The sequence below is a fragment of the Nipponia nippon genome, unplaced genomic scaffold, assembly GCF_047370975.1.
Source record: "Nipponia nippon isolate SJK-2023a ecotype South Korea unplaced genomic scaffold, ASM4737097v1 scaffold_1, whole genome shotgun sequence".
NCBI classification, from domain to species: domain Eukaryota; kingdom Metazoa; phylum Chordata; class Aves; order Pelecaniformes; family Threskiornithidae; genus Nipponia; species Nipponia nippon.
Window position 1 is genome coordinate 160,139,746 of NW_028262290.1, and position 16,703 is coordinate 160,156,448.

At 43.7% G+C, this 16,703-nt stretch overlaps 1 protein-coding gene across 6 annotated transcripts in view; it reads left to right on the forward strand.

The window, feature by feature from the left end:
• The window catches only part of PRKAG2 (protein kinase AMP-activated non-catalytic subunit gamma 2), a 228,908-nt gene that overhangs the window by 73,674 nt on the left and 138,531 nt on the right, over positions 1-16,703 (forward strand). For 5 of the 6 annotated variants that reach the window (XM_087730584.1, XM_087730609.1, XM_087730592.1 and 2 more), the window contains one exon: positions 8,454-8,733. In XM_087730584.1, coding sequence (XP_087586710.1) covers positions 8,454-8,733 — 280 coding nt within the window. Of the gene's footprint in view, positions 1-8,453; positions 8,812-16,703 lie in introns of those variants that run through there. The other variant, XM_009467572.2, reaches the window with a different exon arrangement.

Consider the following 16,703-nt stretch of genomic DNA (forward strand, 5'->3'; position numbering starts at 1 on the left):
TTAGGGGATTTCCTCTGTCTGGGAAAAGATAATGGAAGAGGGCCTGGAAAATCATGAATGATGTGGAGCATCATTCAGAAAATAATTCTGGTACAGTGTGGCAGGGCAGCAGTCAGGACTGAGTGCCCCTCTGCACCCAAATGGCTCTATCTGTTTCAGAGATCTTAGCACCTTGAATGCTTATAGATCCTTCATCTAAAATGTAGGTTAAAGGATAAGGTGTGGAAATTATAGGAAACCAATAGCCATTGCTTTCAGCCTGGGATTGCTAATGATTAGAGAGAAGAAAATGACACAAGAAGAAAATTGTCCATGGGGAGGCAGCTAGCAATTGGTAAGTGGAGGAGGGAAGAGGAGGAGGAAGAGAAGTTTGAATAATAATATTGATCCATTCCTTTAAGGAAGTAATAGAATTGTCATAAAAATATAGAAGAAAGCTTGGAAAAGAAGTGTTGCATTAAAAGTTCTTTTCTCTACATGGGGAAAAAGCTGATGAGATGTTTATCTTAGATTATAATAGTGACTGTCTTATTAATGACTGAAGTGTATTTAAAGCAGAAGATGCTAAAGCTAGACATTTTGAAATTAAATCCAGACAACTCCGATAAAACATCCTTGAATGAATTGGCACAGCTTTCTCTGATTTTGAATAAATCTTAGGGCAGAGATGAAGTTCCAAAAGACTGCAAAAAAGCAATTACTGTGTTAATATTTACAATGTTTGCAATTAGGATAATTTACAGGTTTGTCAGTCCAACATCAGTCCTAGGCAAAACAATGAAATATCTAATGTTGGATAGTTAATGATGCTATTATAATAGACTCATTTGGATTGGAAATAATGGTAAACAGTTCTTATTGATCAAATGTAGGGTTTTAAATGAATTATAAATTTGGTTGGAAAATGTCATCGTGTCAGTGCCATGTATATAAAAAAGTAGCACAAGACATTTTGATTTAAGAAACTGGAATGATACTGAATAAACATGGAGCCTATTAAATGAATAAAAACCTGGCCGATAAAATAAATTGAGACTCATCAGTGGAAAATTTTGTTTCTAGGCAGACAAAACATTCTGTTGCTATACTATATCATACTTTATCAGTGACTTGAAAGAAATACAGACTCATTACTTATACAATTTGTAATTCATACAAAAGTGGGGGAAGCGAGTGGTAAATTCTGAGCAGGAAACTCTCCAATGCAGAATGACCTGAATCATCTAAATCACATTTTGCAAACAAACAGCCCACTTCAGTTTGGCCAAATTGTGATCAGTTACGCCTAGGAGCAAATAATGCAGACTTTATTTTTGGGAAGTATTTCACAAAGCTTTGATTAGATTTTTGAGAGTAGCTGTAGGTAATCAGCTGTACATGGATGCTGGATGTGACACGGTGGGTAATGGATTAGTTTGGTTTTTGGATGTATGAACAAAGGAATAGGGTGAAAAGTAGAGGTTTTGTTATGACTGCGTTTGGCACTGACTCGCAGTGCTGCTATCAGTAATGCAGGAAAGCACTGATGAACTAGGATCAGAAAACATCTGAGGAGTGACTCCAATCTTGAAGGACTTCGAGGATCGCTTTGTCCTGCTTCTGGCCCCAGAATTGGTTTTGTTTTGTCCAGTGACTCATGGCAACTGCATGAGCAACCCCTGGAACAGGGAAGAGAAGCAAAAAATATGCCATTTTTAGCCCCCCCTTCACTGTACAATACATCTCCTTTTGATTTATTTTTTCCCCAGTCTTTTAGTTATCCATTTCTTTATGAGCAGTGAACTGGCCTCAGCAAGGAGGATGGGGAGCATGTCCTGGATGGTGCCACAGCCTCGGCATGGGGCACCTGCAGTGGATGCAGTGAGCCTCAGGGCAAGGACACGCGTGCCAACCGCTGCGCTGCCGTGCGCATGGCTCCTTCCCATCCTCTGCTTTAAAATAAATGCAGTTAGTGTTAGGAAATGGACCGGGAGCCAGCCCTGCTTTCACCTTTCCTCAAGCCTGCTTCTGCCTTTGAACAGTTCCGCTCGCTGCTGGAAACCTAACCCCAACCATCCGTACAGCAATGCGGGGCGCTCGGAGCCTGCCAGAGCAGCCAGCCGCATCCCATTGTATTTTAATTTGGGGAAGTGTCATTGTACTTTAGTTTTGGGAAGTGACATCTCTGATCCCGTAAAATATGTTGTCATCTCAATTGTTACTGCTCATGCAGAACCAAGGGAACTAATGGTGGTGAATGTGACCACATGGTGTCTGGGAGAGTAAGTCCTTCATTACCTTTCAGTCTAATGAAGTCAGCCCTTGTGTTTCTGTGAGCTCTTTTATTCCAGCAGAATGAGAGAATCATCCAATTAACTTTATCAAAGGGCTTTTTTATTGGGATTCAGTGGAAGGGCAGGAAACAAGAGCAGATGTCTATCTGGTGTATCGTCTCTAATTGTTCACTGTCCCTGTCAAGGATGGTGGGAGGCGATTCCTTTTCTGTTACTCACCTTTCAAAAATTTTTTTAAGTGAAGAGGCAAAATACAGGTCAAATAACTCACTGTTGTGAAAGCAAACAGAACTCAAATGCTCCATAACTGTCCTAACTATTTGGAGTTGGAGAAAAAAGGAACAGAGCTCAGGAGCATTTAATAACTTTCACTTAAATTCAGAAGCATTTGAAAGGCTGTTTAGCTTGATCCCATTTGTATTCCAGACAGATTATTTTTTCAGACTGTTCTGAAAAATGAATCTAAATTCACCAGAAACAGAACCAGAGCCAGAGATTTTTCAGGGAGGGCATCCTCTGGGGAAGGCTGTGTGCCCAAGAAAGGACCTGTGGCTGGAGCACCCTGGCAGGGGGGCAGGGGAGCAGGAGAGATGGCTGCGGTGAGGTGCTGTGACAGGGACACGGGCAGTGCCTGGGTTTCCCCAGCTCTGACACAGCCTCTGCCGGTTCCTGGTCAGGGTCTTCTCTGCACAGCTTGTTCGTTTTTCTGGCCACGTCGCTTTGGCAGGACGCTTCTCTTCCCTGCAGTTAAGTGGTCCTTAAATTCTAGGTTGGGAGCAGAAATGGCTTCTTAGAGAGGACTTTATTTGGTAAAATGGAGGGATCAGATTTTCAATACAAAGCATGGGAAAGAAAATGACAATGTTGGGAAAATTTTTGCCTGTGAGTGAGAAGAGGCGGGACCGAGATGAATGGTGTGAGGACGATGAGAGACTTTGTGGTGAAGTATGAATAGTTTGGTCTCTTAGCTCATTGCGTTGGGGATTATCATATGGTAGTGATTAAATGTAGTGCACTTTAATCTTTCTTGTAAAATAAGTCAAAGAATTGCGAGTCAGGTGAGAAAACAGTTGAAAGGAAAGATGGCAGGGTGGTATTGAAAGGAAGACTGATGGGCAGAGAGACAGAACTGATGGAGTTTCCCCAAGCTCAGTCCTTGGACTGATCTTTGCTAGTAAGGCTGAGGTGAAAAATAGAAGCATACTAACCAAATTTGATGAGGAAAGAGAAGGGTTTCTTTTGTCATAGGAAAGGACCTTATCCAAGAAGACCTGGATGACCTTCAGGATGGGTAAGTCTTGACAGCACAAGATACAAGGTTGTTCACTTTGGATATGTCAACAATACCAGTAAATAAAAGAGGTCAGGGACTGCTCTCTCGGCCTGGAGATGAAGGGCTTGGGCACAGTCCTGTTGCAGAGCCAAACTCTTGCACCTACTAGAGCAGGGTGGCCATGTGCAATCTGGGACTGTCCCTGGCTTGTGCTCGCCTCGAGCCCAGGCGGCACCTGGGGAGGGCTTACGGCACAGACCAAATCCCCATCAGATGGTGAGTGAGCAGGGAAGCCATAACACAACTGCTCGGTGGTTTGAGCCTGTGTCCAGCTGTTTCATTCACTGGTATGGGGTAGTCTGGGACTGGTAGTGGTTTATGTTGGGAATTTGTCATGTAGGAGTTTGTCTGTTGAAAATGAAGTTGTGGGTCTGCTGGTCCATGACAGGATGGCTCTGAGCCATTAATGTGCGTAGCTGAGAGAAAAGAAGGAGAGATTAGGAAGAGAGGAAGATTCCTGCATCCAGGTGACAGGGGCAGCTTTCAGGATGCTATTTCTTGCATTGAAATCTTCCAGGGCTGCCCAGCTCGGGGCAAGTGCCAAGCTATCACTTTACGTTTCATTCAAAAAATTGAAAGTGAGTCTGCTTGATGCCAAGCACCACAAGACGTGTCTCGTTTTGTTGCTTTATTTTCAACAGCAGCCAGTTCTGGATGTATTTTAGGTACTTGCCTAAGATCATTTGGTGTATAAAACAGAGCAAAGTCTCTCCCCGGTCCCCAGCTGAGGATCCTTTTGTTCTCTGAAGCATGAATACTGACAGTGTCTTACAGCATTTTAGGATATATTTACTCAGTGCTATGCAAGGTAACTGGTTTAGCCTTGAACAAGTGGAGTCAGTCGCTAGAAGCAGCACATCTGATGTGGCACAGGGCTCTGCTTGGCTGCTTAACTTCACTGGGGAGCACATTGCTGTAGACTGAGGGTAGGGTTGCACTGGCGCTTTACCGAGCTGCTAATTTAGCCCCATTCCCACTGCACTGTTCTCTGCAGACATACGGTCAGGAGCTGACATTTCTCTCCAACATAACTAGTTTTAAGGTTTAAGGAGTCCAAGGTTAGGCATAGAGCTCAAAGATCCCGTACATGCTCTGCACAAAGCCAACACAGGGAAAGTTTTGTTCTTGGTTGGTTGTTTTGTTGGGTTTTTTTAATTAGGTGAACAGTCTTCATACTTAGAGGAAATTTTCAATTTGTTTGATTAGACCTTATTTGTGCATTGATTTGTATTGTACTTGCATTGTGTGTTTGGATTCCTTATCTCCGAAGGGCTGATTATCCGGTCAGGGTCAAATGAGCCATATCACCATGTGCATTTATTAGGTGTGTTTCATATTCCTGCCCATTCTCACTTTGCTGCTTTTCCTGGACTAACACAAACTGATGTACAAAGGTTATTAATGTGAGAAACCAGGATGCAATACTTTTTTTTTTTTGCTGCTACAGCTCAGCTGGGGGAATAGTTATCTTTCCAAAGCACATGTGGGAGTTTTGTGCCCACCTGCCTGTCACAGCTTCAGGAAAAGAGTCCAAAAAGCATGAAGAACAGGCTGCTGATCCATCTAGCTGTGTAACCTGCCTCCAGCACCACTGCCGGAGTCGTCACACCAAGTCTGCATAGGATGGTGGGGTTTATTCCACAGCAGAGATTCTTCGGCCTTCCCAGCTGAAGCATGAAAATTAACATTGCCTCGTGACTTTTATATATGTTGTGATAACTGTTGTTGCTGCTGATTTTACTCATAGAAGTGCCTAATCATCTTTCAAAACTTGCAATCCATTAGCCTCAAATAATATTCTGAGAAAGCAATCCTGTTGTAATTCCCAAAGCAAAATCATAGGTATTTATCCGCTTTGATGGTGGGTGTAACCTGTGTATAATTAACGTGTGGAGCAGCTGGGGAAGAATTCAATGTAGTAATTTCCTTTAATTTAGTAGCATGCACATGTGTATTTAGCAGCATGCCCCTGGTGCTCCGACAATTAACTAATTCATCTGCCTGGCACGATGGAGAGAAAGCAACTGGTTGTGATTGCAATAAATAAAAATATCCTGCTGCTTCTGCTCGGAATTTGAGAACAATTTGCTTTCGTGTCTGACTTGTGCGTACAAGGGAATGCTGACATTATTTGACAAATTGTTGCTTGACATTTTACATTTCTAGAATTGCTTTAGCGCATGAGGATACCATAGCCTTTCAAAAGCGTCTGCTATCAGTGTGTCGTTATAACCAAACAACCACGCAAAAAAGATAGCATGAAATATTAAGGGTGGTACCAGAATGACATCCTTCTCTTAGCTTTACAAATGTCATGGCTTGTCACTTCAGGAAAAATTATCATGAAATTACCATCCTGCAAACAGTCCTAAATTACAGTAGTAGTGGCAGATTTGTATTATGATTAAAATGAACTTGCAAATATTCTTACTCCCCACTTGCAGGCGGTAGATTTGGCAGCAGACCTCTGTAAATCGCAGTGCAAAAGGAGGTGCTGTTGTGCCACTTGGTTGTTTCCTGGACTATGTAGTTGTGAAGAGAACAGCATAAAAATAGTCTCAGATGATTTACAGGTGATATTTTAGTAAAGTTAATGAGCTTTTATGAAAAAGCTACCACTCTGGGACTATTTACCCATGACAAAAGTGCTATTTGTTTATTAATTTACTTATAGCGTGGTTATTATCCCAGGTCTCAGTCGAAGGATTGTACCCTATTATTCTTGATAAATACTCACTGGGAGACAGTCTGTGTGCCAGAGGACCTAGAGTGGGAATAAAGGAGATACAGTCCTCATAGATGTGTAATATGAAATGAGTTTTCAAGATTGCACACAGAATCTGTGACAGAGCTGGGAGGCAAACCTGAGGCTCAGGCCACTGCATTAATCTTGAAACGCTATTTTTTTTCTTCTCTGATGGATACTGTCAGAGTGTTTGGTACCCAGTGCTTCAGTTAGAATTGAATTATCCTTTCCAAAAATTTCCCCTTGAAGGCAACTGCTCCTCTAATTCTTCTGCAAAAGGACAAGTATATTTTTGAGATATTTTTGTCCATGCTGTCAAAAATAAGCATGCAGGTACAAAAAGCAGCTGTGCGTCCTGCTGCGTGCTGTGCAGAGGAGCACAGTGCAGAATTCATCGGCCATCCAGGGCTGTGCCGTGCCGGCGCGTCTCTGTGCCCCTCCTAGTGACCCACGCTATTTGTGTTCATCTCGCAGACCAAGTGCCACTTGCCTTTTAGGTTAGAAACCTTCCCAAACGAGAGACCATGCTCTCTGCAGGCTCTTCTGTAATTCCCACGGAACAGGACCCATTCCAGCTCTGTCCCAGGTGGAAAGAGGAGCTAGTCCAAAGTGCATATGCAGGAGACAGAAAGGATTATGAGAAATGGGATCCTGTGTTATGGAAGGAGCAGCTATTTGGCCATCGTGCTGCTCATACATATTTCTACAAGTGTTTTGGAACTATGGCTAAACATTATTTTGAAAAGGGAGTTAATTGCATATGTGTTTTCAACTCAGCTGACCATTTTTAGCTGGATTCGTAGACACAAGCTTTCACTGACCCAAAGTAGGGCGTACACACCTATGAGGCTTTCATTCATCTCTTCTTTCATCTAAGTCATCCTAATAAAAGATGCTGTTTTTCCCTACAATGACTCCCATGGCAACAACACCCATACCTAACTAGGCTGACACACGTCGGGTGGCATCCTCGCAGGTAGAAGCTGCTGCCTGCTCCATACCTCCTGGTTTGTGTTGTGTAGTTGGGAAGAGAGGAGCAGGCATGCAAAGGGCTTGGAACTCAGCAGCACACCGTGCCCGTGGGCACATACACCGTGGCCTTTGCTTACACGTTCCCTGGACACCTGAAACCCACCGCTGCCTTTTGCCAGGAACAGAGCCCTTCATTCATGAGAAACGCCCCCAGCTAAAAAAGCAGCCTCACACCCACAGAAGTACTTTGTGCATCCAGAAGGAAATAAACTCTACGCATAGCCCAGGCACAGGCAAATCCCACAGAGGTTTTGGGTCAGCTTCTGTTAATTGCATATGGGGAGAATTTCATCTTTGCTCCTTTTTTTTGTTGTTGTTTTTCTGGATTTTTATCCCCCCCACTGGGCGAGCCCGCACAGTGCAGTGCTGTGTAGTGCACAGATATTCACGCTAGCTGGAAAGCCAGCACAGGTCCCCAAAGAGATACAGCTGTTAGAAAGGTTGTACCCAAGCTCAAGGACGGGGTAATTAGCAGGAACGTTGTCACTCTAAAATGGCTTCTCTGTTTTTGGGACTAGAGTTGCAGTCCCACAGTTGTGGCTGTGGCCAGCATCGTAGAGACCTGTCAGGCGCTTGGGAACTTGGGCACTGTGCTGTGTTGCATGGCGTGATGGAGATTTAAGTACTGTAGACAGGTGCTTAATTTTGGGAAGAAGACTTTGGGGTGCTGTGTTTCCTTAATGGTGCTCATTCATTGCCTTAAATAAATTCATTGCCAGTCATCTTTCAGTTGTCTGGGGAAGGAAGAGGGATGTGTGGCAAATAAAAGCAGTAAAGAAAATCCTCAATTATATGTGTGATAATAAAACGTATGCACACATGTTGAAATTTGTTTGTGAAATTCAGGGCGTCTTTAAGAGCAAGGGACAGCGTGGAGCCCAGAGAGGTGGCACACACGCATCTGCGTGTCAGTGCGGGCAGGCGCTGGGGAAGGTGAGGTCTGGCTAATCCACCAGCCGAATAAACAGGAGTTGACTGTGTTGAGACAAGTTCAGAGATCCTGGTGGCCCGAGCTGAACTGAATTAATGGTGATTTTTCTTTTTTTCTTCCTTTTTCTCTCCTCCTTAGGTGGAAGAAAGCTACTCTGCTGGCAGTCCTTCAAAAGGCCTTTTCTCAAAAGGGCTCCAGAACCGACCTTCCAGCCCCGTTTCTGCCCCTGTGAGATCCAAACATAGCCCCGGCTCACCCAAAACAGTGTTCCCCTTCCCCTACCAGGATTCTCCCCCACGCTCCCCACGCCGAATGAGCTTCAGTGGGATCTTCAGGTCCTCCTCCAAAGAGTCCTCCCCCAATTCTAACCCGTCTACCTCTCCTGGGGGCATCAAGTTTTTCTCCAGATCAAGAAAAAGTAAGAAATTGCTCATGTTATTTCAGGAAGATACACGGTACCTCTGGGCTTGGCCCATTCTTTACCTGCGGTAGTGAAGTAAGTGCAGATGAGGCATGTGCTAATTGTTCGTTATCGCTTTCACTGACCATGTGTTTTGGTTTTCTGACATGCTGGCCATTAGGTTATGAACTCTGCAGGGCCAAGGACACCTACGCAGGGCCGAGGAGGGAAATCACGCTTGAAAGCTTTGCTTAGAAATCCTGCATCCACATTAGCGGGAGTTTTCTGGGTGGTTTCACTGAGGCTGGTTGGACATCAGCACCGGGGCTGGAGAACAGCTGGAGATGTTCATGGGGCTTGTGGTGGAGGTGGGCACAGAAAGGGTGTCATCTCGGGAGCTAAGGGTGGCTCGCTTCTGTAGACTCCATAGAGAATTTCAGCTGTTTTTTTAATTGATATTTCTTTGCCCTGTTGTAGGGGGGGAAAGAGACCCTTGCTGGATAGAAGTAAATGATTTGTGTTTCCAGTCAAATGACCATTAACGGAGTGTTTGAGCTCTTCTGCCAGAGTGTGAAAGGCATCATAGACCTCCACAGTTCAGAGCACTTGCCTGCTTTATATCGGGCACAAATTTTACCCCTTCAGCAGCCCGTGGACTAACACACCATTAGGACTCAGAAATGAGCAGGGTTGAGAAAAGGCTTCAATTTTAAATCTGTCTTGCTGAATAAAGGCTCCCAGTGCTGGTCTACAAACCCAACCTGGTCTACCCAAGGGGTTAGTGGCTTTAGGAAGGAGACGGAGTTACAGGTGAAAGAGAGGAATGAAATATTGCCACCAGGGGTGCTGGATTGTCAGACCACAGCAGAAATAACTCAATGTGGCAACGTAGGTACAGAATTAGCGATGCGTATACCTACGTTTGGCTATGTGTTTCCTGCAATGTATTGATAGCTTTCAGTGACTTTTAAACAGTACAGAGGGACCTTCTTGTTTTTCTTCATCAGAATTTCCCTTAAAAACATTGGTTTTAATCAGAACAAGTAATTTCATGGCAACTTCTGTGCACAAGAACACAGCTGTACAACCCCATATAGGATTTTTCTTTATGTTTATCAGAAGTTCTGCTGCAGCTTAAGTAAAATGGCATCTTTTCCAGTCCTTGCCTCTCTCTAAAACACCTTCAGGAGACTGAAAGTAGGAGAGCCAGTGTTTCTGAAGGACTCCAAGTAGATGCTAAGCAGACTCCAAGCCTCATTTCCATTCAAGGACATTTGTTCTTCTCTGCTTAAAGTTCAAGTATACTTTTTATGCTCCCTTCTTTTTCAAGCCTTACAATAATTAAAGTCCATTTAAGCTCTTTTTGCTAGCGCACATAGGTTTAAATATTGCGTAGGCAACGTGCCACTGATTGAGTACACAGAGAAGGGCTCGCTGCTGCATGAATAACAGCAATATACAATGCATAGCAAAGCCATCTTGTGACTGTTTAATTAAGTTATCCAAGCAAACAGCACTGCTTAAGTCCTAGCTAGGTACAGCAGAATATTAAATAAAGGAATCTTCCAGTAGTCAGCAAAATGCTTTTGATAAGGTCACATCACTGTCGCAGGAACAGGCTTGGAACAGGGCCATGCTATTTTTGAGCTGACAGAAGATACCCATGACCCTGCTGCTCCAGAGGGGGTTGCAGGAATTGCGCTGGGCTTGCGTGCTCGTGGTCTTTTGTTCTTAAGGTAGGAGGGACAGCCTCTTGGAAAGGGCATGATGATTAAAATTGGTGTTTAAATTGGTAATTCTTCCCATTCTGCAGCTTTTTGCAAAACAGAGGATTTCTTACAACGTACTTTCACATCGTTTAGCTCTCTTACAGAGAGACTAATGCAGATACATACCCTTCGGTACCACGTTAAAGTAGATTTTATTCAGAAAGTGCCAAACAGGGGTCAGTAATGAATTACACTCTTAGGCTTTACTATATTTAATTAAATTTTATTGAATTTTATTTAACAAAACCTTTTCAGGACTTCAGGAAATGTATGGGTTAGCATTTCTGTCATATTACGTAGTTTTTCACAACCAAAACTTTTGCATTCTGCTGCTTTGCGAATAAAGAATAACCCGATGTATTGCAAAACACTAAGTTAATTGGTTACGTCCCACTCAAAACAAAGTCTGTGGCTTGAACAGCATTTCCTGAGCGACAAAACTTCTCAGAGACTCCTCAGACCAGGTATCTCAGACCTTTGCGCAGATGCTGCACTGAAGAGCTCTGAGAAGAGCTAAACCAGCACATGGTTCCACATTTCTGAAGGTGCATAAATGCTTCACTGCTCAAAATTGTCACAGCCTACGTGATTAAAATCCCATTTTCTCAAGCAGCTTGGGATAACTGTGTTAAAAGTGAATAGGAGTTAGGTGGCTTTAGCAGTTCTGAAACTGTGAGTGCATTGAAATCAGATGGACTTGCCGTGCTTGCCTGCCTTTACAGCCCTGCTGGTGCTGGGCTAGTAGTATTAAAATGAAAATGAACTGTGTGCTGGGCTGCACTAGGAGGCTCATCACCAGCAGGTCAAGGGAAGTCATCCTCCCCCTCTGCTCAGCACCGGTGAGACGCATCTGCAGTGCTGGGTCCAGTTCTGGGCTCCCCAGTGCAAGAGAGGCAGGGACGTACTGGTCCAGCGAAGGGCCACTACGTTGGTCAGGGGCTGAGGCACCTGGTGTAGGGGGAAGAAGAAGGAGGAGACCTTTTTGCTGTCTTCAGTTACCTAGTGGGGTTATGGAGAAGGCAGTGCTGGGCATCTCAGGGATGCCCAGCAAAAGGGCAGGAGGCAGCGAGGGAAACTCCAGGCAGGTGTAAGAAAAATGTTCTTGATGGGGGTGATATGGCTTCAGAGCAGGGCTCCAGAGGGGCTGTGAAATTGCTGCCCTTGCAGATTTTAATAAGTCAACTGGACAAGGCTCTGAGCACCCCAAATGAAAGTTGAAGCCCTGCTTTGAGCAGGGGTTGGACCAGAGACCTCCAGAGGTCCCTCCCAGCCTCGTCTGTTCTGGGAAACTGCACTGGAGCCTTCCCTTCGGGTTTATAGCAAATTGGCACTTTATCCAGGCAATCTGCAGTTAAAAAAAAAAGCATCAGGTAAAAGTTCACAGGGTTTGGGGGTTTGTTTTGTCCCTCACTTTACCTGAGATGCGTCCGTGCTACACGCCTTTCCCTGGCATCGTGGAGCAGTGTGTGGGGGAAGTATATGCTGTCTTTGTTGTAAATAACATACCCTGTCTTCCCTCCACTTCCTCCTCCCACGCATCGTTCAAAACACAGACTAACCTGTTACGCCGCATATTCCTTGTTTTTCTTGGAAGCAACTTCTTCCTAGCTTGTTTTCATTTTAAAGGCTATGTGTGGTATTCGCAGCGCTTTCTTTCCCATGTAGTTGCTCTTTTCCCAGCTAAGTTATTTCACCTTTTAAATATATGCAGTTTAGGAAGGGCATTAATGGTTAGGGTAGGACAATATTAAAACAGAAAGTGATTTGCAGACATGAGACTTACTGAAAGCATTTTCCACTTAAGGCTAGGAGTGTAAAGCTTTTGCTCATCTTTAATATTGTGTCACTTGTTTTGGCAATAGCCAAAAGCTCATCTTTGTGTCTTTTCCCTTTGGTTACCCCAGTTCAGCATGTGGTCATAACCCCACAGCTCTGATCTGACAAAAGATTTGCCTTGAAAGGAAGAATACCTTCCTACAACGTATACTTGGCTGCCAGCCACTTTAGGTATTTTGTCAGTACAGCTTCAAAACAGTAGACTGCTGGTTGGGGCTTCACATCCAGCATCCCACCTTTGAAAAGGCAACAGATCGACATTGGGCCGCTCCTGGCAGAGGCTCTACGGGGACATTTTTGGGGTGAGCTCTGTGCTTGGCCACCGGCGCAGCCCCTTTGGTTCGGGAAGTTCACCGCAGAAAAGTCCAAGACAGCTCCGCGTGTACAAGTGCTTTGAAATTTAATTCTCAGCTTTTTAATTTCTTTTTTGTCTGAGAATTTCTTTACCATGGCACTGTTAGACCGATAATTGAAAACTGAATATGGATTTGGGATGAATTAAGGTTAGTTTGGAGGTGGTGCAGATGACTTGCTAATGCTGCTCCCCCACACTATGAAGCTTGGTAGATGCAGTCCCACCCAGTGCTGCCCACTTTACACCTCCCAAAGCCAGGTGCCTTCTGCAAGTGGAGACTTGGCTCTATGAGATATGGAGCTCAGTACCTGGGTTTTACCCATCAGCATGGGCACATGAGCAGCCGTGGAACATTGAGCAATTACATTTTAATTATTTGTAGACAATTGGATACGAAAAAGTGAGTAAATTGGAGTGACCAGTAGCTAGCAGGAGGCTTCTACAGAGCTGACACTGATTCTCTAGATGTTTTTCAGGGACAACAGGAACAAAGGATGAGTAAAAAGGTGCAAGTTGAAGTTTGAGGTGCTGTGAAAGGTGACTTCAAAATTGGAGTTGTGGAACTCCTTCCCAGTTTGTCCTAGGTTTGCTCAAAACTGTATGAACTGCTGTCATGAGGAGCAACTTGGGACCTGGTGCTCTAAGATGTTTTTGAGTCTTGGCTGGCATGGGAGTGCGTTTCTCTTGTGTACAAGTTTACGTGAGCAGGTATAATGCTAAGAGAACGAAGCAGTGGCACAAATTTACTCTCGGTAAAGCAAACTGTGGTGATCCAAAGTAAACACAGGAGGAGGACCTGCACTGAGGGAAAACACAATTCAGATTACGCTTTTCCATGGTCTTGCATGGAGCTCTCCCTTCAGAGACAATACATATACAAATAAATGAGGAGAGCTTTATTTTACTGAGTGGAAATTAGGGAGCTACCCTTGCAGATAAGCTAAAATCAAGTACCCTGAATATTTTATTAAAAGTACATGGTTGTATGAAATTTAATTCATTAAAGTGTAGCTTTTTCCACGGGGCCGAATGCCCTGTTTGAAGGACAGCAGGGCACTTTCCAGTCCTGCTTCCCCTTCCAAAAACATCAGTTCAAGTAACAGCAGTACTCATGACACACTGATGATGCTGCCAGTTTTAACAGCAAAGGAAATCAATTAAAAGGTTTCCATTGACCTAAAGCTTTGGGTTGCGGTGGATGGGATCAAAAGATGAATTTAGCTCAGAATTAATGGTTGTTTACAGAACTTTGAATCGAAAATTAGGCAGCTTTCAAACACCTTGAAGCTGGTGGTCAGATTTGAATCAAGCTGGTGGTCAGATTTGAATCACAGGGAATTTGCACCATATTTGAGGAAGGAAATGTTTTTCGATTTAAAGTTTTAATTTTCTGGCTTCCCTTAGTAATTTTTCTCCTGCTGAAATTCAATACTATTAACTGTGGTGCCTAAAATAATCCATAAGGAGGGCTCCTGGTGCTCCAATAATAAAGGACCAGATAGTCTTTTTTTCAGAAGATTGCAAGATGCAATACAGAAAGGTTGTCATCTATTTTATTCCTTCTAATAATTTATTTTCTTGGAGAACATCTTGTGGTTAGACTATGCCCTTTATAAGAAAAGCTTATGACTGTACTAGTTTTTACCCATAGATGGAGCAAGTAGCTCTCATTTCCAATACCTCAGGGAAGAAATGGGGAAAATCCTGCAGGGTTTCATGTTGCCACATTCAGCTCTGCTCCCTTGAAGGCCTCCTGACTCTGGCTGATCTGTGCTAAAGGTTTTCTTCAAGCTTTAAACTGAAATTCGTTTCTCCCCAAGATTTTCCTCCATATTCGTGACATTTAGGTAACAACTTGCAGTGAAGTGGGGTTTAGTCCGAGACAGGCAGTTGTGGAGGGTCGGCAGCCGGGCGCAGGCATTTCATGTACCGTTGGCTCAAACTATTTCCCGCTGTTACTCTCTAGGAATACCTTCCCGCGACACTCGGCGCCGTGCGATGGGATGTCCTCTCTTGTGCCAGCTGCTGGAGTGTATATCTGGATTTTTCTTTGCTAAATCAATAAATTCGTCCTGTGGGCTTGGACCCTCCCAGCCTTTGGACCACAACTGTAGAGAACCGTCAATTATAACCTGCCTCGGGATGTGGGAAAGCTGAGGCCAATTTCATCTTGAGTTTTTCATCTGCATTCACGGTTCCCCTACCTTCTGAATGGGCAGAAGGGTGGGATGCTGGAGGGAAAGGCGTGGGGCAGCTTTGATTTCTGTCTGTGACTACCCTCACCATGCAGGACGAGGGGAGCAGGTTGTGGAAGGACGGGGCTGCTCGGTCCAGGTTCACCATGCGAGGGTGGCTCTTCCACCGTTGTCCCATAAAACCTAGGAAAGGAGCAGAGCCATTTATCTTGCTTTATTTTCCAGTACTGCTGTGCAAAAACATCTAATCATGATTTTTCAAGCTTGCTTTGCCCACAGAGGTAGACAAGGGGACCCACACTGTTCATTTTGGTCTCGTCTAAACCAGAAAAATGAGTTTTTGCAGACAACGTGTCAGCATGGCGGCAGCCACGCTGGTGCCACACACAGCTTTGCATGGCCGAAGACCAGCCGCATTCACCACCGTTTCTCCTGCCTGTTACTGACATCTGCCGTCAGCAGCAGATGATTTTTCTGGTTAAAATGTGCCCATGGTGATTGGTCTTAGTTTATTTGGAGATATCTTTCAGTGTCATTCCCATTTCATCTTAGTTTCCCATGGTCAGTGTTATCTGCATAGGTAGAGTACATCCAATATGCTTTTATATTCTTTACCAGTTTTTCTAGGCAAGAAGAATTTTTCAGACTATCTTCAAATTGCTAATGATTTAGATGCAATGATGCGGAAAAAAAAAAAAGGCAAGTTTTTCAGTCTCTAACTTCCATTTGTAAGGAACGGGACAGACCTGTGACCAGATTGATTCCCATCTTCTATCTCTTTCCTGGGATTTAGACTATGGAAGTACTATAAATGATCAGACTTCTAAATAATAACCAAGTTATTATTTCTTGTGATGTATAGGTAAGACCTTAGTGCATGCAGGGGAAATAGAAACTACAGTTTGAACATCTCCAAAGGTTGATGAACCCTGGTGGCCTTTCACGGCTGGTCCCCTTCGTGTCCTTTGGTAAGAGAGGTCTGCAGAGCAGTCCTTGTGTGTAGGTGACTTTGTTCCCCCACAGGCAGTAATGTAAGCAACAGTAAAGCTAAAAAGAGTTTTGAAGTCTCACGCTGTCTAATCACAGGAAACCATTTGGAAATAAGTTGTGGGGGATTTTTTTCTGGTTGTAGGTTGTTTTTTTTTTTAAACTATCTGTAGTTTAAAAATCCGGGAATACATGCAGGAGCAGATTTTCAAACATATTTAGGTGTCTATTTTACATTTAGATCAGTCATTTCAGAATTTGGTCCCTAAGCAAGTATTTGATTGTAAGTGCTGGAGAAATCCTGTTTATTTTAGTAGGTTTTTTCACACATTTAATGTTAAGTACATTGCTTTATCTGAATCTTAGTGAATGCTTGTCATGATCCCATTGAAAATGCGTTCTGCATCCGAGCTCTTTTGATATGTGGTTACAGTCTGAAGTATTATTAATCACTTAAGGCATCAGATCCAAGCTTTACAGATATCGTGCGTTCTCAGCTTCTTAGATAAAGTCCATGGAAAATGCCTCAATGGGCTGAATAAATGTGATAAAGGTTGAATCAATCAGATTTCTGTTCTGGAAAAATATGGAATGAAAGAACCTGATCACAAGACAGAAAAAATGCATGGTTTGGGGAATATGGTATGTGTAGTAGAGCAAGTAAAGCACAGTTAAATCCCAGGCTCGGTCCAGCAGCCTGTAGCTCTTACGTAGCCCTTGTTGGGTCAGTGTGAGTTCTGACTGAGCTTGGACCAAATGAAAACATTGATTTTAAAAAGACAATAAAACTATAATAATGATGGTAAATCGCTATGCATTGTGAGAGTCAATAGGGCGAGGTGTTGA